The sequence below is a fragment of the Nelusetta ayraudi genome, unplaced genomic scaffold, assembly GCF_046127955.1.
Source record: "Nelusetta ayraudi isolate G7.1 ecotype Tasmania unplaced genomic scaffold, CSIRO-AGI_Nayr_v1 ptg000048l, whole genome shotgun sequence".
Classification (NCBI taxonomy): Eukaryota; Metazoa; Chordata; class Actinopteri; order Tetraodontiformes; family Monacanthidae; genus Nelusetta; species Nelusetta ayraudi.
This window is the reverse complement of record NW_027466098.1, coordinates 15468795-15488009: the sequence shown is the minus strand read 5'-3', so window position 1 is coordinate 15488009 and position 19215 is coordinate 15468795. Positions and strand designations below refer to the sequence as shown.

Sequence of the window (19215 nt, the reverse complement as noted above, 5' to 3'; positions counted from 1 at the left end):
AACAGAAACAGACTCCACCAGTTCATCCAAACTTTAATTGGCGAAACCCTGGCAACCCTGCTAACAGTGACTAGTACATTTCTTCTTCTTTTTTAAAGACAGTGTTCTACATTTTGAAGTGCGGAGGACTTTGCAAAAAAACGTTTTGCACTATATGCCACAAACATTTGGCAGACAATATCATTTACATTGTTTTCCACTGAAGATGATAATATTTGAATAAAGCTTACTACTTCACAGCAGCTCAGCAGCTTGCACCAAACTTCTGTTACAACCACACTAGTGACAGCTTTTTAGCAGGGGAGTGCAATGAAATATAATAATGCGAGTATTTTTGGCAGGAGACTGTATGTGGTTATGACTCAAAAGGAAGTGCAGCGATTGTGGTTTGGGATAACAGACACCTGATGGTGAAGCTTACTGTGGTGTTTATTCGTTTTTGTAGCGTATCTATAGTTTTTTATTTTATTGGAACTGTTAACAGCATCAGAATGCGCTGCTCGTTACATTGTTTGGGATGGCAGCATAGAACAATTAAGTAGAACACAGAATGTCCATAACTGAAAATACATATCCTACACAAGGTTTGTAAATGTTACACCTGGGGAGATTTTAAAGGGAGATGCAACACAATGCACATTTTACCATGAAATAGGATTCTGCTATCTTTGCTCACTTCATCTTTACTTGTCTCATTGGCCAAGGACAACAGAAGCTTATTGCTGTGACTCCTGCTGAGAGGCCATCACCATTTCAGACGATCACTCTAGTAGTTAGTCTCTACCAAGATACAGTCCAAGTTTTGTGCTCTATAAGTCTCCCATATCCTCAACCTTGTCACTACACATTTTGCAAAAGCTGATTTCTAAAAAAAAAAAAAAGAAAGAAAAAGATTAAATAAAAATAAAATAAAAAAACAAGTTCATTTTTCTGTCTGGAAACTACTTGTTATAGTAGATGATGTAAATGCAAACCCAAGTTGTTTTCATCAGTCTGTCATGAGCTAATTGCATATTTTTGTTCACAACTAACAGGATGTGCACTTAGTTGACCTCTAAGGAAATGCACTGAAAATATTTCTGTTACACGACTTATTAGAAGTGGAAGTTGTGTTAAAAAGAGAGAAATCACCACAGCTGTTCAAAAAGTTCACGAGTCATTTATTGCAGACTTAACGGTTGCAATGAAAGATCAACTGGATTACAAACCAACTAGGAGAGGAAGAGGCATTACCATTAGAAAATCCTCACAAACTTCAAAGGCAATTCTCTCAGTTGCTAGGATACAAGGCAATGCAATACATTTCTGTGGGTTCCAAGGGGAAAATTAACTTTGTACACAACGAGTTTGCTTGAATTCAAGGGGAAAGTGTGGAGTTGTTTGATATTTACTGAATAGACCGGTCATATCTGTTACGGTTTTGTTCCCCATGTTTGGAAATGAAAGCAAACTGTTCAACAGTTAGACCTGCAAGTGGGAAGAGGACACCAAAAAAAGAGAAGTTGCTATTTTTTTGTCGGTTAAAAACGGGAGTGACACGCTGGTGCAGTTGTTAGCACTGTCTCCACAAGGGAAGACGGTTGCGGGTTCGAACCCCGGGCCTGGGCCTTTCCTGTGTGGAGTTTACCTGTCCTTCCTGTGTCTGTGTGGATTGTGGTTCCCAGTACTCTGGCTTCTCCCCAGATGTGGGGAATAGAAAATTAATGGGTGAGCACGCGCTCTTGTGTTTAGGTTAGGTAAACTGCTTTTATTAACTCTTTACTGGTTCATCAGCCTGTTTAGGATATCTGTGCATAGTTGAGTGTTTCTTCCGGTAAATTACACAATCATTTCCAGCTGCCGAGCATATTCGATGACTTGCTGTGCCAGCTCTGTGGAGGGGATTGTTACTTCTTCTGCCCGCTGCTGCTGACTGCTAAAGGAGTAGTAGCCGTCGGCGCTCAAACTCCAGCCCCTCTGTGAATCAAAGTAAATGGTTGTTGATTAATATTAACAAGCATATTTGCTTCTTTTTTATGTTAATGCAAAAACATCTGGTTGTATTTCAGAAACAATAGCACAGCAAAAATGTATCGTACAATAAAAACATTCAAACCTTTTTGGCGTAGTCTGTCATCTTTTTTGGGGAACTGAAGAATAGGACACGTGTGGCTTCACTGAACTGGATCTGCTCATATGCTTTCTCTATGCAACCTGCAATCTCATCACTGCAATTGAAAAAAAGGTCACAGTTTTAATTTAGGTCATGTTTAAAAGACAATGTCACATTATCAGTTGTTCTGGCTGATGAATAAACATAACTACGCTTAAATTGTTTCCTTAGCTATTTGTAAGTTTTTTGTTTTGTTTTTTGTCTGCTCTATGGGGTATGTCATCACAACAAAAAGTTGACTCAGATGTTACTGCTATAAAGGCAGAGAGGAAGACGAGATTTACAAGCATCGAAGACTGAAGAAACTAAGACAACAGCATCACCATGAAACAATCGCAATGATCGCATTCATTCTTACCGAATTGTGTCAAGAAGAATATCAATGAAAAAGGTGTAGCTCTCTGCAGGGATGTTGCCCTTGGCCAGAAATACTTTGTTGTAGCTTCCCTCCATCAAGTACTGGAAAGAACAACAAAAAATTTATCAAGGTTGAACACATATACAATAAAAACATGATCTTTGCATATGACCAGACGCAATTCTTCAATAACTGATGAAGTAATTTGGACCATAAAGTTACTGCTTCACAATAAATCAGTCACACCAAATAGCAAAAATGTCATAATGGTTATGCTTTGTCTAGAAATAAATTCCAGCACCTGCTCCAGTGACACCGGGTGCCTGATGTACACGTTGGTCTGAATATCTCGTGCACTCAGTCTCTCAAGTTCTGTGTGAAACTCAGACACGCGATTCTGTGAGAGCAGGAAGAGCAAGTTCAGTCCAAGTATCTGGTGCATGTAGGCAGCTTCAGGAAGCTCATCCCTGCAAAAAAAGAAATAAAGAATTACATTAGATGAAATCACAGACAATGCAATCTGACCGTGCATGAATATGAAAAAGTGACATTACTTGTAATCAAAGTAGTAACATTTCAGCTGAGCCATGTATCTCTCAAAAGATGGGATATCTTTTTTGTGGATGCTCCATAATGCGCCAATTTCAAGGACATCCCCTGAAACACAGGCAAACATACTTGTCAGTTATGTCCACTGTAGTTGAACAACAATATTAAAGTGGGTGGTTTGTACTCACGAGCTAAAATTAGCTGCTGCTTGGTGAGTGAAGACCCACTTGTTGGTAAGAAGTTCAGCTCCAGCAATGATACCTTATAAGACACAAAAAGTCGCTTTCTTACAAACAATATTCAGGCATCGCTGTGTAATGAAATCCACAGCAACGGCTTCAAGGATTCAAGCGTAAGATGACAGTTTTCTGTGTTTCAAAAAAACAAACAAACAAAAACAGCTGGACTTCACCATAGATTAAAAACAAAAAACAAAAGTTCAACATGGCCTTCCAATCACTGGAGAACCAGATGAGAGAGGTATTACATCCGGTACACACAACTAATTTAAATAAATAAATAAATAAATAAAACAAAAATAACCGTCAACAATTATTTCACCTTTACATCAGCGGCGCTGCCAGATATGAATTGTTTACTGGTCGAAAGGTGCTCACACAAATGTTAAGACGACCAGACGGACAACCGTCAAACAGCATTCACCTAAATACCGGTGCCTTCATTGTTACAACCACGACTCTGCTCTAAAAATGACTGATAATAAAGTTTTTCTCACGGTGCTAGTCTGGTTATCGTAAACTAGCATGCTAGGCTAGCATATCCAGAACGACAGCGCTACACTGAATGAAGTGTTACTTTCGCCACTCAAATGTATCAAACGTAGAAAGTAAAGGGCAACATTACCTTTAGTTTGCTGAGGATTTCACCGCATTTACTCAGGTTGGGGTTTTTCTTGTTCCATTCTACTTTCAGAGTCTCGTACAGCCCCGCTGTCTCTTTCAACGCCATGGTGATACTGCAAAATACGCCGGACCTTCTTCTTCGGGTTTTCATTATTCTCCTTCTTGTGTTCATTGGTTGTTGGCGAACAGCTTTTGGTCGATTACCGCCACCTTCTGCACTGGAGTGTGAATCGACTCGTTTTAAATACAAATAAATACAAAAATTAATAATGACAATGAAATAAAACACAATATTACACAGCTCCTCACTGTAGCAGTCCTTTTAACTCTGAGGTGTTCTTTTTCCGACTTGTTTTTAAGTATCTGTCTTTGTTGTTGCTACTAAAGGCAATACAGAATAGAATAGAACACATTGGCAAGTCTATGGGGTCAAAAGTCAACTTTGTCCTAGAGACATGGGGCCACTTGCAGGTTCATCGGAATCCCTCAAGACACAGCCACGTCAAATTTGGGGCTTCTAGCCCATGAGGAACCCCGAAACCCTAACCCTATGAAAATTTTTCTTCCTCCAAGGTGGGGCGTGATAGAGAATGTTTGAGAACCACTGGGTTAATCCCACATTGGGGAAATTTGCACTGCAATAAAAGGCAGTGCGAAGAGAAGGAAAAATTATATTAATTAAAAATAAATAAAAATAAAATATTTATAGAGCAAGAAGGAAAAACAAGATGTTTTCATGTTATGATCAGTTGGCTTATTCACAGTTATCTACATAATGCTGACATATAAATAAGAATGCCATGTTCCACTGTCTCTAACCTCCTCTCCTGGCTGTTAAACATAACTGTTTACCAATGAATAATTTTGATAATATAAAACACACCATTGTATTCACTTTAATCAACTTTTAAGTCCCACAATATACGTTGCTGACAGCCGTGAAACTTAACAGTGAACTTGATTAAATTGTAGTCTATATGTCAAAATATGATTCGTACTGCTTCTTTTGGATTGTGTTTCTGGCTATTTCTATTACATAAATATTAATTTTTGGGAAGTAGCAATGTAGTGACAGTGAAACGGGCGACACACAGGTTACAACCTGGCAGGGAATCAGTGGCACGCAGGGGTCTTTATACATAACCAGTCAGATCAAAGCAGGCAAGCAGGATATTATTGTATATATTTTTCAAAGTCGGCTTTTGAGCTAATAACAAAACTTGACATACACTTACATTTTTCTCAGTCATTTGTTACATTTTATTAAATTCACTTTGACAAAACAATAAATTGTGGGAACATCACACAATCATTTCCAGCTGCCGCGCATATTCAATAGCTTGCTGTGCCAGCTCTGTGGAGGGGATTGTTACCTCTTCTGCCCGCTGCTGCTGACTGCTGAAGGAGTAATAGCCATCCACACTCAAATTCCAGCCTCTCTGTAAAAGAAAATAACTCAATTGTCATTAATGTTAACAGGGTTCTGCAGTTCAGCACTTTTTGTGGAAACTGTCTAATTGGAATAAAACTGGTTTAATTTCAGAATTGTTTTCTTGTAAAAAAAAAAAAATAATAATAATGGTACAACAAAATAAAAACATTCAAACCTTTTTGGCATACTCTGTCATCTTTTTGGAGGAACTGAAGAATAACACACGGGTGGCTTCACTGAATTGGATCTTCTCATACGCTTTCTCTATGCAACCCGCAATCTCATCACTGCAATTGAAAAGGTCACAGTTTTAAATCAGGACATGTTTAAAAGACAATGTCACATTATTACTTACTCCGGCTGATGAATAAAAATAACTATGTTTAAGTTGTTTCTTTGAATGAGAGAATAATAATTTTACAGACAACAAGACACCTTCAGATGCATACTAAAAGAGGGATGAATGTGCTTGTGAAGAGAGTTAAATGAGAAGGTGGCACAACACTCATTCTTACCGAATTGTGTCAAGAAGAATATCAATGAAAAAGGTGTAGCTCTCTGCAGGGATGTTGCCCTTGGCCAGAAATACTTTGTTATAGCTTCCCTCCATCAAGTACTGGAAAGAACAACAAAAAATATATGTAGGTTGAACACATATACAATAAAAACATGAGCTTTGCATATGACCAGACTGAATTCTTCAATAGCTGAGGAAAGAATTTGGACCATAAAGGAACTGTCACACCAAAGAGAAATAAATTCCAGCACCTGCTCCAGCGACACCGGGTGCCTGATGTACACGTTGGTCTGAATATCTCGTGCACTCAGTCTCTCAAGTTCTGTGTGAAACTCAGACACGCGATTCTGTGAGAGCAGGAAGAGCAAGTTCAGTCCAAGTATCTGGTGCATGTAGGCAGCTTCAGGAAGCTCATCCCTACAAAAAAATAAAGAATTGCATGAGATAAAATCACAGACAATACAATCTGATAAACTGCAAATGTTAAGAAAAAAAAAAAGTGACATTACTTGTAATCAAAGTAGTAACATTTCAGCTGAGCCATGTATCTCTCAAAAGATGGGATATCTTTTTTGTGGATGCTCCATAATGCGCCAATTTCAAGGACATCCCCTGAAACACAGGCAAACATACTTGTCAGTTATATTAAATGTTCACTGGAATGCAAAATTAAAGTGAATTTGTACTGCCACATGTACTCACGAGCTAGGATCAGCTGCTGCTTGGCGAGTGAAGACTCGCTCGTTGGTAAGAAGTTCAGCTCTAACAACGATACCTACGGGACAAAAAGGGCAGGGTCCATTAAAAAAAAAAAACAAAATCACGTCTTGGAGTCAAACAACAGCTTTCATTCATCATGTTCATCTCACTTAAACTCAACAACAGAATTAAATGTGAACTGCCAAAAATGAAACTGCATTACAATGAGCGACGTTGACAGAATTGAATTGTTTACAAATCGAACGTGTTCAGACAAACACTAAGATGATCAGACAACCAAGCGCCTGCGTTAACAGCATCAATCTGAATACCAATGACTTCATTCAAACAGAGTCGAATTTCATGGGTCTACTAATCATCGGTTATGAAGTTCTTCCCACTGCTGAAGCCTGAACTTCAATGGTCAAAACGGTGGCACTGCACCAACGAGCCTGTTAATTCCGCCTTTCTTAGAATTTATAAAACACAACTGTAAAGTGAGACATCACCTTAAGCTTGCTGAGGTATTCGCCACATTTATTCAGGTTAGGGTTTTTCTTGTTCCATTCTGTTTTCAATATCTCATACAGCCCCGCTGTCTCTTTGAACGCCATGGTTTCTGCTAAATAAAAACGACACCGGGAAACGGAATACGGTAAAACCGAGATGTCGCTCCAACAGCGCCACCCATTGGACTGACTGACCATGAAGCTCACGGCGAGAAGAAACATTTCTCTGGAATAAGGTTAATATTTATTTATTAACTACGTCATTGTTTTAGGACAACCAAACGTTTTGTTGAGGAGCTCAACTTAGATAAAGTTAATTTCCTTTTATGTTTTCCACAATTAAGGAGTAGCTATCGATATGTAATTCATATCGTTGGACTTGATAAATCGTGATTTAGATCAAATATTTTGTTCCTTCAAAAAAGACTCGGGCAGTTTGTTGTAATCCACAGTTCATTAATAGATTTGTGAAAACGCCGTATTTCATAAAGTATCTTGGCTATTTATTCTATTCAATTTCCAGGAAAAGAAAACAATAATTTGAATTTACCACTAACAACATGTGTTTTGATTGTGATATGCACAGCAAGCGCTGCAAGCCGAGAGGTTTACCAAAAAAATAGCTTAAAACAAGCATAGCATATGCAACAGTATTTTATTTTATTTATTTATTTTTAAGGAAAAAAAGAAAAAAGAAAAAAGAGATCATCCACCTTGATAGGTGGCGCTGTGGGGAAAATGGTGAGGAAGAAGCGCTTTAGTGATACGGCATTCTGCTGCGCACTCCCGCGTGATATCAAAGTTTAGTCAAGATGGCGGCCGTCGCTACCGAGAGGTGGTTGGAAGGCTTACCAAACCACAGCATTTTCAGAACAATACGGGAGAAACTGGAATCTGAACCCTCCAGAGATGAAAAGCGAAAAATTATCGCGAAAAACCTCACTTTCTGTCTGGGTGGGGATTTTTTTGTATGGGACGACACGGACCGCCTTTTCTACACGACCAACCTGCGACAGCTCAACTCGGAAGACGGTCCGAGCAGCGGGAACTACCAAACGCTGAACTGCACCAACCCTCCTCACTTCGAGGTGTGCCAGGTGCTGCTTAGTCCGGCGCAGCATCAGGTCGCCTTGGTCGGCCAGCGGGGCGTCTCGGTGCTGGAGCTTCCCCAGCGGTGGGGCAAGAGGTCGGAGTTCGAGGGCGGCAGGAGCGAAATCAAGTGCAAGACCATCGCCGTCGCCGAGCGCTTCTTCACCAGCTCGCCGTCGGTGAATCTGCGACAGGCGGCCTGGTACCCCAGCGAGACCGAGGAGCCCCACCTGGTGCTGCTCACCTCGGACAACACAATCAGGTTCTACAGCCTCAAGTCTCCCCAGACGGTTGCCAGAATTCTGTCCCTGTCGCAGTCGGAGGAGGACAGCAGCGTCCAGCCTCCGGCCCGCTCCTACGCGGCGTCTCTCGGAGAGATAGCCGTGGCGTTTGACTTCGGACCCGTTTCGTCCCCGCCTTCATCGGTGAAGAGAAGATCCGCCAGAGAGCAGCACGTCTTCCCTCTCTACATCCTCTATGAGAATGGGGAGACGTATCTGAGCTATACAAGCCAGTCCAACGGTGTGAGTGCAAGCAGACCGATGGGACCTCTTCCAATGTATCCTGCAGCAGAGGACAACTACGGCTACGACGCCTGCGCCATCCTGTGCCTGCCCTGTGTGCCCAGCATCTTGGTTATCGCCACAGAAACGGGCACACTTTACCACTGCGTGGTGCTGGAGTCTGACGACGAGGACGAGACCGGGGCGATGGAGAGGTGGAACCGAGACACCGAGGCCGTGCCGGGTCTCTACGTGTTTGAGTGCGTCGAGCTGGAGCTCACTCTCAAAGTTGCCTCGGCGGAGGACGACGACCTCCAGGAGTTTGATTTCACCTGCCCGATCCGACTCCACAGGGACCCCCTGTGCCAGCACCGGTATCACTGCACCCATGAGGCCGGGGTGCACAGCGTGGGGCTGATCTGGGTCAGTAAACTGCAGAGGTTCCTCAGCTCGGGCGAGGAGGAGGACGACAAGGACAAAGACAGTCTCCAGGAGCTGGCGGCGGAGAGGAGATGCATCGTGGAACACATCGTTTGCACCAGGCCGCTGCCCACCAGCAAGTCGGTGCCGGTCCGTGGTTTTCTGATTTTGTCCGACCTGGCCCTGGGCGCCACCATGATCTTCATCACCAACACCTACGAATGCATCCTGTTGCCCCTGTTGAGCTCCATTCGTCCACCGTCCCCTCCCCTGCTCTGTTCCCACCCCGGCCCGGGCTCCGCTAGCTCCCCCCTGCGGGGGCTGGCGGACAACTCCTTCGAGCTGCAAATCAGAAACATCCTGGCGAGAAGCTACACCAATCCCCTGCTCATCAAAGCCGGCGACAAAGGAGTGTCGCCGCCGCCGGCCGAGTGTCTGCAGCTCCTCACCCGAGCCACCCAGGTCTTCAGCGAAGAGTACATCCTCAAGCAGGACATGGCCCGCGATGAGATGCAGAGGAGAGTGAAGCTGCTGATGGACCAGAAGAGGAAACAGCTGGAGGAGATGGCTCTGTGCAAGGAGGAGAGGATGTGTCTCCGGGAGTCAGCCGAGAGGTTGGCCGTCAAGTACGAGGATGCGAAATATCGCCAGGACACCATCATGAACAGGGTGAAGAAGTTGCTGGTTAGCCTGCAAAACCAGCTGCCAATTCTGTCGAACAGCGAAAAGGAAATGAAGAAGGAGCTGCAAGCCATCAGCGACCAGCTGAAGCACCTGGACAACTGCATCAGACAGGTGAACATGAAGATGGATTACCAGAAGACGCAGGTGGACAAGGACTCGGCCGTGTCCAAGACAACAGTGTCGCTTAACGCCCAGCAGAAGAAGGTGGTCCAGGATGTCCTCAGAGAGCAGGGCCAGCAGATTGGTGACTTGATGAAGCAGATCAAAGACATCAAGAATCATGTCAACTTCTAGGCTCGACGAGAAGCTGTGAAATGCTTTGTGACAGGAGAAGACGTTGAGATGTTGATTTCATTTTTATTACAACAGAATTTTGTGCCATTTCATTACAAGCTGAAAAAAAGTGCATTCGTTTGATGTGTGGAATTCGTGCTGGGATGATAGACGCTTCACACAAAATTATTTTGGTGTCTCATAGAAATATGATGCCCCACCCCCATTTTGTCCTGCTTATTATTTCAGCATGTTTTTGTTTTTCATTGTTTCTATCGCTGATTTTGAAACAGAAGTCTAAAATGAAATGTTTGTGTCACTCATAGTTACAGCGAGATATGCATGTGACGGTAAACTGGAAAATGACTGCAAGTGTGTGTAAGTATTGTATATATTTTGCACATTCAGCTTTTGGACTAATAATAAAACTCAAGATACGCTCCAGTTCTTTCTTTTTTTCATTTGTTCTATTTGTTATTAGGCAATAATTGATGATGATTTTACTACAGCATTGTGAATCTGAACGTTAAAAGGACGATGATCTGAGAAAACACATCCGATTGAAAGACAGGAGAGTAGTGATTAATGATTTAAAGTGAGTGAATTGCAACTTGAGAGTTAGCTGAAGATGACTCCAAATGTACAGAGCATACATTGGCAGCCTAAGCATTGGCTCCAGCAGCGACACGACCCTGGCTCAGTGTTAATGGAACAGGAAGGAAGTAAAAATGTTTTTCAGTAGACGGCTGACTCAATCTCGGCTGCAAGCTTGCAGGCGTGTCGTGCGGCCACACGGTGTCGCCCTCACCTCTTCACTGAGCAGGTTTGTTCCGCGAGGAATTCCCCCAGTAAAGAGTGACGTATGCGGAGACCGTGCTTTCAGGGGGCGTCTTTATGTTGCTGGTGGGGAGCCTCCGGTGTCGTCCCAGTGTCCTGCTGTCACCCCCGCCACCTCTGCAGCGCCCTGCTGCTTATCTGGAGCAGAGGGGCTGCCTGTTAACGACAAAGCACTGCCACAGGCTGATTATGCTACTGGGATTGTTTAAACTGCTGGGAATTTGTTATACTCTACAAAAATGTTATTGCTGGAAGTAACTTGATACATAAAGCAATATTTAGGTATTTTCTAGAGTATTATACTTTTTTTTTTTTTTAATGTGCAGAAATATAGAGAAGGGGGCTTGGTGAGCCACAGGTCCAGCTGAGGAATTCTCCAAATAGGGACTGTTGCCACAACTTTCATAAAGGTGCAGTGTCTAGATCCTGTGCGTGAGCCTAAGGAAACTTAGCGGACCCTAGGAAAGGAGTTATTAATATCTCCTGGGCCAGCCCACCACATTCTTCATATGTGAGTCACTGTAAGCCAGGGCACAGATAGGAGAAGGGCTGTGCTGGCTCTGTTCCTCATTTGTGTTTCTTTCCATGGAGGAGTGGAGCAGGGAGGGGGGTAAAAGGCCGCCCCTTTCTTCCACAAACTTTAGAGGCCTCGTGCTGCTCATTGGACTCGTATTTGAGCCTCATTCCAAATCGTTTACACACGGGATCTAAACCAAAAATGAGGAAGAACTGGCTGGTTTGAAAGAGTGGAAAGAGAGCAAAGGCTTCAGGGAGGGCGAAAGTCTTTGGAAAATGGTGGTATGGAGACTTGGCAGGGGAGAGAGTGACTCACTGTTTTTCTGTTTGGCACCTAGAGACCAACTGAGCACAAACTGAGTTGAAATCTTGTCTAATGGACGTTACACGTAAAACTCCTGAACTCCATTGTGTCTACTTTACATTAAACGGAAGGATTTTAGTCACTAAAAGTCACAAAAGCCTCCACTCTGCCCTTCATGCACGTCTTCTACACCTCACAAGCAGGTCGCTGAAGACACAGTCCGAGAATTTTATTTGGTTATAACAAGGACACTTGGCAAAGCTGTGTACAGTAGTCAGTAACGTTTCATTCAGTCGAAATGTTCATCTTTGCATGTCAGCGTGTGTCCTCTTCAAAAGTTCCAGCACATACAAAAAAGCAAAAGTTACAAAATAATACATAAAGTGAATGCAAATAAAACAATTTTAAGGTATCATCGTGAAATGCAATTAGGTTATTAGGTTTGTGCTGCCAGTTTAAATTTCAAATGCACTAAATAATTCCTTTGAGCAATATAAATCTTAGTTAAAAAAAAAAAAACAACAACAACACAAAACAAAAACAACGCTGTGTTCACTCTGGAATGACTACATGTAAAAATGGCAAATTCCTTAAAAACGGCTTGTCTTTGTTAATGCTGTGCTGTTAAAATATAGTCACTGCAGGAATACAGCATACACTGTACATGCTATAAATCCCTCATCTGCCTTTTTTGGTCTTTGGCAAAGACGCATTTACATTTTTACTGCGCATCGTATAAACTCAAACACAGGAAGGAAGCGAACAGACTTAGTTTAGCTGCTTAACACACAATCTTCTGCGGGTCAAGTGTCTCGGAATTGCCTTGCATGTGTTAGTTACATGTGTTTGTGTGTTGTCAAAGGAAGTGTGGGGGTGTGGGGGGGGGGAGTGGGGAGGGGAAGCTGAACCCACTTAATGCAACTATTAGAGATGGGCGTGGGGGCGGGAATGAGTACAGTAGCATGAGTGCGACAGCCTATAAAGAAGAGTCTCTCTCAGCCTTTGGAACGCATCTACGCATCGGAACCCTTCTGTCTGCGTTTGGAGGGTGGGATGAGGCGGGCGGGCAGCTCGGGCGGCAGTCCGTGACCCTCCAGCTTCACCTCAATCAGATGGCTGGCCAGGGCGAACTCTTCATCATCCAGCATGCCGTCGTGGTCCAAGTCGGACAGTTTCCAGATGCGGCCCAGCACAGAGTTGGGCAGCCGGGAGCTCACCATCCAGTCCTTGGCCTTGGTGCCGCTCAGCTTCCCCTCGTTGGGAGCCAGGTTGTAGAAGATCTCGTCGTACTTGGGCTTGTCTTTGGTCACCACCCAGTCCTCCTCGCCCTCCTCGCCCATCTCCTCGCTCTCGTCGTTGAAGGGGTCGCCTTCGCAGAAGGGTCCGGCGCGGCTTCCCAGGAAGGCTCCGCCCTGCACGCCCGGCTGCTCGCCCGCCTCCAGCTCTTCCTGCCGCAGCAGCGGCATCAGCTTGGCGATGTCGCCTGAGAGCAGCTCGTCAAGCGCCGCCATCAGGTTCGGTTTGAGGGTTTTGAACTTGGTGAAGTCGTGAACCATCAGTTGCTCCTTTAAGGACAAAGTGGAGGTTTAAAGATGAGAAAAGAGTAAATGGATGTGAAGCCTTTTTAAAGAGAACTATTTTCAGACATGCCCATGGAGTGAAAACTGAAGAAGGCCGAATCAAACCCACCTGCATCTTTGCACAATCTGGGAAGTCTCCAGCAGAAATATTATGTTGCAGCTGGATTTTGGAGAAAATAACTGGCAGCTGGTAGATCAGATTCTTCTTTTTATTGTCCTTCCTGAAGACGGACGGCATCTCCTGCTTCAGGTAGCTGATAATGTGGGCGTGGACCTGCAGTTTGTGAGAAGAAAAGCTAAGATTTACACCACACCAACTGGAGAGCATAAATACCAACATTTTATATAAAAAATCCTAAAGTACCACATGGTAAAAAACACTCCCAGCAGACTTACCCTAACTAGACGAGCCCTCTTGACCAAGTCGTTGAGCTTGCGCAGGGCGGCGTGGCGGGGCAGGTTCTGGATGTCAGTGAACAGATCCCCCTCCTCCAGCTCAAACAGCTTCCGGTTGTCACCGACCATCAGTGGCTCGGACCAGAAGGATCCGATGTAGACGCGCAGAACCTCCGGGGTGCCAAACACTTTCCCCAGGGACCACATGAGCGCGCCGTACACCCGCATCAGCTGCTGGGTCCCCACCATGTCGGCCTTGTTGAGCACCACGCGCAGCTTGTCCTCGTTGCCCTTGAGGGCGCCGATGGCCTCGGAGAACTCGTCCGAGATCTCCAGCTTGTGCGCGTCGAACAGCAGGATGATGCGGTCCACGCGCTCGGCGAACCAGCGCAGCACGGCCGGGAAGTCGTAGCCTGGCGGTGGGGACGGAGGTCAGAGGTCATTTTCGCGGCAAACATCCACATGTGTCAGTGGAAAGTTCTGAGCGAACGAGAGGGACGATGGTCGGCGCAGACACAGCCTACAATGTCTATCCGCAGCGATCGTTAGCTCAGCCATTCACAGTCTCAAAGCCTGATCCTTTTAAATTTAACTTAACTTAACTTTTAAATATAGAATGCTGGCTGTGAATGCAACAGTAAGTCTCACAAGACCTTTTTGTGAGCTCTTTGCAAACCTCTATGATCTGGAAAAAAAAATCATATTTCTCAGGTTGGTGCAGAATTTCTAAAAGATTACTCCTCACCGCAACACACCTTCCACCCTAATTCCAGAGCAGGGGTGGGCAAATTCTTTGATTGGTGGGCCACAATGAGTTCTAAATTGACAAAGGGGCCGGAGCAGGAGCAGATGGGTGGAGTGTTTTGGTGACCCACCTCATAGGAGAATAAAATATATCATGGGATATGTAGAAAACATGTGCTTTAATGGTAAATGGACTGCATTTATATAGCGCTTTTCCAGGACCTTCTCAGTACCCCAAAGCGCTTTACAAAGGCCTCTCATTCACCCATGCACACACACATTCACACACCAATGGGTGGCTGCTGCCATGCAAGGCGCTGCCTAGCGTGTAGTAGTAGTAGTGTCTCGCACAAGGACACAACGACGGACTAGGATGGAGCGGGATTTGAACCGCCAACCTCCTGAGCCACAGTCGCTCAAATAATGTCTATTTAAAATGAACAAAAGTGAAGATACAATAAAATATGTCTTTGAAGCCACACAGCATTTAGCTCTTTATCGAAATGGCTGAAATGCAGCTATTTTATGACTTACTGACCAATAAAACAATTTCTTCAAGTGCAGTGGGCCGGATTAAAAAGCCTAACGGGCCCAATATTGCACCCGGGCCGTGGTTTGCCCACCACAGTTCGAGAGTGTCTGTAAAATATCTGCCAGATATCAACAGCAGTGGCGAAGGGAACTTGTTTTGTAACTTGCGGGAGGAAATCCTTCAGATTGCAACCTGATGACCGTGTTCATTAAGTGGAGCGCTAACACGCTGCTGCTGGATTTATTGAGAAGTGATGAGTTTCCTGTGGGATGATGATGACGGTGATGACAGCTAATGGGTATTTCCCACAAGGACATTCCTCCAGACAGTTTATGTTTGCAGTATCTCTCCTCCTGATTGTGATTTAGTGGGTGCACCTTTGTGAGTTTTCCAGCTTGCAGCTTCTGTTGTGACACACGGTAGCAAACTGGGTCTGCATGCAGGACTGATTAGGCGTGCATGGCCACAGCTTTTTTTTCTTTCTTTTCTTTTCTTTTCTTTTCTTTGCCAGGCCATGCCTTTAACGTGTTGAGACTCAGAAAGCTTCACCTTCATCGCGGCCCTTACCTCTGCTCACTCTCTGCTTGGCACCAGACAGGATCCCTGGAGTGTCAATGATGCTGATGCTCTCCAGGACCTGGTTGGACATCTGGGCACACTGGAACCTGGAAGTCGCACCAGCGAACAGTTCAAAAAGCGGCATAAATCAGACAGAAGTTCAGAGAGAGCGGCGTTTCAATGGGAGCGCCGGGCAGAATCTAGATCATGTGAAAATGGTTATCAAAGACATCAGTGCGACCCGGGCAGCAGATTGGAGGCTGCCCTCTCCATACCCCGACTCCGCCCATCGCCCTGCTATTGTATGCGAAGCGGGATTGCTTTCGCCCGCTGCGGGTTTCCTGATGGAAAATGACGGCTAGCGCCAGAATCAAACAATGAGGGCTGCTAACGACGTGAGGCTTGGAACAACAGCGTCGCTTCCTGTGGCTCATGAGCTCAACGAGAGCACCAGTTCCCAAGACAGGAAGTCCAAGCGGAGGGAGAGACGCAAATACTGTTGGCAGATGCGGCCCCACGGAGGGAGAGAGGGACTCAGCTGCAGTTGCGGTTTATTATTGGTCCTATCTCGTCTGGCATTCACGCCCAAGCTTCTGCTGGCAGGTTCACGCTGCCGGATTCCATGGGCAGGAATCCGGCAGGACAAACATTTCGTGGAACGGAACGTCTTTGAAGGTTCCCCCAACAGGTTCCCCGAGTCCCGCACGTCCGTAATCTCAGCTTCTTTGTCGTCACCCCGAGAGGCCGCGCTCGCCCTCTGCCCTTCGTCTTTGAACGCGAGTGCTCTGCATGTCCTTGTCTGAGTGCATCGTCATTCATCGCCCTCTCTGGTGATATCGCTTCCCTTCCCAGTTTTTTTTCTTCTTTTTTTTTTCCACAAACAAGGCAAGTGCCTCCCCGCTCTGAAATTTGGCACAAGGGCTTGAAATTCCAAAGAGATGAAGAAAAAAAAAGACTCCACTGTTACCCCCCCACCCCCCCTTCTCACTCTATCTGCATTAGGCCGCCTGAGCGTTAATTACCGCGCACACACACACACACACACGCCGTGAAACAGAGTCCATGCTCTCACCTGTTTAGGAAGGTGTTCCCGAAGGGGTTGAGTTTACGGAAAGGCTTGTTGGGATCTACAATTAGTGCATTCCCAGGGATGACGTTTTCCACCTCCCCGTGCATGATGGCGGTGAAGCAGTCGGTGGTGGGCTCAGGTCCGACCCTGCTTCCTGGAATGTCCTGCTCCAGCAGGTACCTGGCAAGCACACAAAGCAGTCGGTGATTTTCGTCGTTGTCGACTGACATTTGCTCGAGGCGAACGCAAATGGTGCACGGCTTACTTGATGAAAGTGGTCTTCCCAGTGGAGTATTGGCCCACGACCAACACCATGGGCTTGTTATCGAAGTCGGCATCCTCCAGACCGGCCGAGTGGAAGTCGTGGAAGCCGTAGTACTGCTCCAGAGGCAGCAGCTTTTTCCGATACAAGGACTTGAGGCCATCGGTCACAGTGCGGATCACCTCGGGCGCCTTCTTCACATTTTTTCGCCCCCAGCGCGACATGTTGATTGACTTACAGGATGATGGCGGAGCCTCTTTCGAAAATTAATGTCGCAGGTTGTCTTTTGTTTGGGGCTGTGTTTCCTGTGTCTGTACCTTGGAAACCGTCGTTTCCTGTATTTATGCAAAGGCTTCTCACTCGTCCTTGAGACCCCCTGTGCACACAGCGAGGTGACCGATACGGCTGTTGTTTTGTTTGAAGTCTGGATCCTCTCCTTTGAAAGTGGTCCCTGCACTGATAACTTTTAGCCTCCTAGTTGATAGTGAGGAGACAATTAAGACCTGCGAGGGGAAAAAGAAGGAAAAGAGAAAATACTTTCTTCTGGTGTTTTCGTCTGGTGACACAAGTCTACCACAAGGCTGGGGGTTGAGGATGTGAATTATGTAAGGCTCAGCCCAGCAAGAGTTTGCCACGCACTGCAAGTACATGACTGGAAAAAGTTGGTGTTCACTTTGGAAAACTTGCAAACCCAGCCCAGCGTCGGGGTTTGCACAAGCAACAGCTCATTCCTTTCATCCCCCTGCAGTTACCCTCAGTGGAACATTGAATAAGGGCAAGGCTCAATTGCTCATATAAGGAGAGGGCCTTTATCCTAACGAGCAAAAAGATATTTAACCCGTGTTTTGCTGTGACTCGCATGAACAAAAACAGTGAAGGCATATTTCATCCTGAAAGCTAAGATGCAGTGAAAAGTAAAACATCAACTCCTCTGTGAAGATCTCATCCCAGGCAAGGAAATATGTATATATAATCCATTTTTGTCGCTGCAATACAGTGCTGAGCTATCACAAGACCAGTCTGGGAAGGGTTTGTTTGAAAAATGGCGAACACAAATGAGACATTAAATATCGTTTGACTGCCACTACAGCCTGGGAGACCTCGACGATCCAGCTGTTACGGGTAAAAGTTGTTGTTGTTGTTTTTTTTTTAAAGCTTTACCGATTTACTCTGTTAAACACTAGTGCAGAAAAGGCTCAGAGATATTTTTTAAATGAGTATGACGACTGAAAACAATGGCTTTGTGGTTTTGTGTCCTGGCAGTAGTGTTTGATCGCGGGGGAATAAGTTGGATGTGTAGGAAAAAAACATCAGTTTCAAGTCAATGTCTGAAATTACTGACAAGAGTTTTGTTAGAAGTCTCACTTGTATATATAAATTCCGTGACGCAATCTTTGCAATCGACAAATGTCACTCTTAGTTTTTCTGTGTTAAAATCTGGCCACGCAGAAAACAAAGTTGCACTTCCAGTTTGTTCAACTTCAAAAGTTTTTAAAAGGCAAAAAAGAAAGAAAGAAAGTTGTACTTACCAGGTTACTGCAGCAAAAGAGCAGATCTTTGCGACTCTCTCTCGATCAGTCCTCTCTTGTCTTGCCCTCCAGCGCTGTGAAAATATTTAGAGTTGAGGAGACAAAAACAGTCAGTCACTCTGAGAAGCTGCTGCTACATGCAAGGGTGTACCTCTGACAGCGAATAGGAAGGCTGAAAGGAGCGCCGGCGCAGCTAGATTACAGAGGATGGTTCTTCCCTGAGCTTTAATGCATTTCAGATGAGCTCCAGATCTGGCAACCTGTTCCCGACTCTGCCGTCTCTTAAGAGCGTTAGGAAAACAGTGAGACACGCACCTCACCCCTTTCTGCTGCTTCTCCAAGTTCTTCTCCTCTTGCAGTGCAGGGATGCCTGGCAACACTATAGCACTACACTTGGGGCAGGGATGATGTGCCTTGTGGTCAGAGGGCGTGGACATGGAGGGAGGGGGTGTGTGAAGGACAACTTGATTACCTTTTTTTTTTTTTAAGAGAAAAACAACTTTACAACCTTGTCCCTGTGCATATCAAATGCAGGGAAACAACATGTTGCCCTCCCTGCAGCTGTGCCTACCGACTGCAGCTTTCTTTTATTTTCTCACACTCCAATCAAACTGCAAGTCATAAGGTTTACAGCTGAGTTTTCCCTCATTAGTCTTAACTCTCTCGCTCCTGCCCAAACTCTGTGAACCTCTCAGGCGAAGGGAAGCACACAAAACGGCTCTTATGTTTCCACTTGCATGCACCATCTGCTGGCTGGAATACTCCCCCACTGGTGCGGCCCTTTCCGACTTCAACACTACAATACAGATTGTCAATAGGTGAAATCATGGAACGCAGCCC

The 19215-nt window shown here is 45.1% G+C and overlaps 4 protein-coding genes across 4 annotated transcripts; 1 reads left to right on the top strand and 3 right to left on the bottom strand.

Moving 5' to 3' along the window:
* Positions 1-1143: 1143 nt before the first annotated feature.
* On the bottom strand, positions 1144-4160 carry LOC142895540 (26S proteasome non-ATPase regulatory subunit 8-like). Its single transcript, XM_076036672.1, has 7 exons — positions 3924-4160; positions 3248-3320; positions 3065-3167; positions 2812-2977; positions 2511-2611; positions 2096-2207; positions 1144-1956 (listed from the first exon to the last, which is right to left on the bottom strand). Exons 1-7 carry the CDS (start codon positions 4092-4094, stop codon positions 1819-1821), a joined length of 864 nt encoding a protein of 287 aa, XP_075892787.1. The 5' UTR covers positions 4095-4160; the 3' UTR covers positions 1144-1818.
* A 998-nt stretch (positions 4161-5158) lies between these two features.
* LOC142895539 (26S proteasome non-ATPase regulatory subunit 8-like) lies at positions 5159-7229 on the bottom strand. Its single transcript, XM_076036671.1, has 7 exons — positions 7080-7229; positions 6574-6646; positions 6381-6483; positions 6123-6288; positions 5870-5970; positions 5530-5641; positions 5159-5361 (listed from the first exon to the last, which is right to left on the bottom strand). The coding sequence occupies exons 1-7, from the start codon at positions 7182-7184 to the stop codon at positions 5224-5226; spliced, it is 798 nt and encodes a 265-aa protein (XP_075892786.1). The 5' UTR covers positions 7185-7229; the 3' UTR covers positions 5159-5223.
* A 622-nt stretch (positions 7230-7851) lies between these two features.
* On the top strand, positions 7852-10481 carry nup88 (nucleoporin 88). Its single transcript, XM_076036667.1, has one exon. The coding sequence runs from the start codon at positions 7892-7894 to the stop codon at positions 10067-10069; it is 2178 nt and encodes a 725-aa protein (XP_075892782.1). The 5' UTR covers positions 7852-7891; the 3' UTR covers positions 10070-10481.
* Positions 10482-11919: 1438 nt separating this feature from the next.
* On the bottom strand, positions 11920-17077 carry ehd2b (EH-domain containing 2b). Its single transcript, XM_076036662.1, has 6 exons — positions 16850-17077; positions 16588-16764; positions 15525-15622; positions 13682-14094; positions 13395-13559; positions 11920-13270 (listed from the first exon to the last, which is right to left on the bottom strand). Exons 1-6 carry the CDS (start codon positions 17068-17070, stop codon positions 12719-12721), a joined length of 1626 nt encoding a protein of 541 aa, XP_075892777.1. The 5' UTR covers positions 17071-17077; the 3' UTR covers positions 11920-12718.
* Between the last annotated feature and the right edge of the window lie 2138 nt (positions 17078-19215).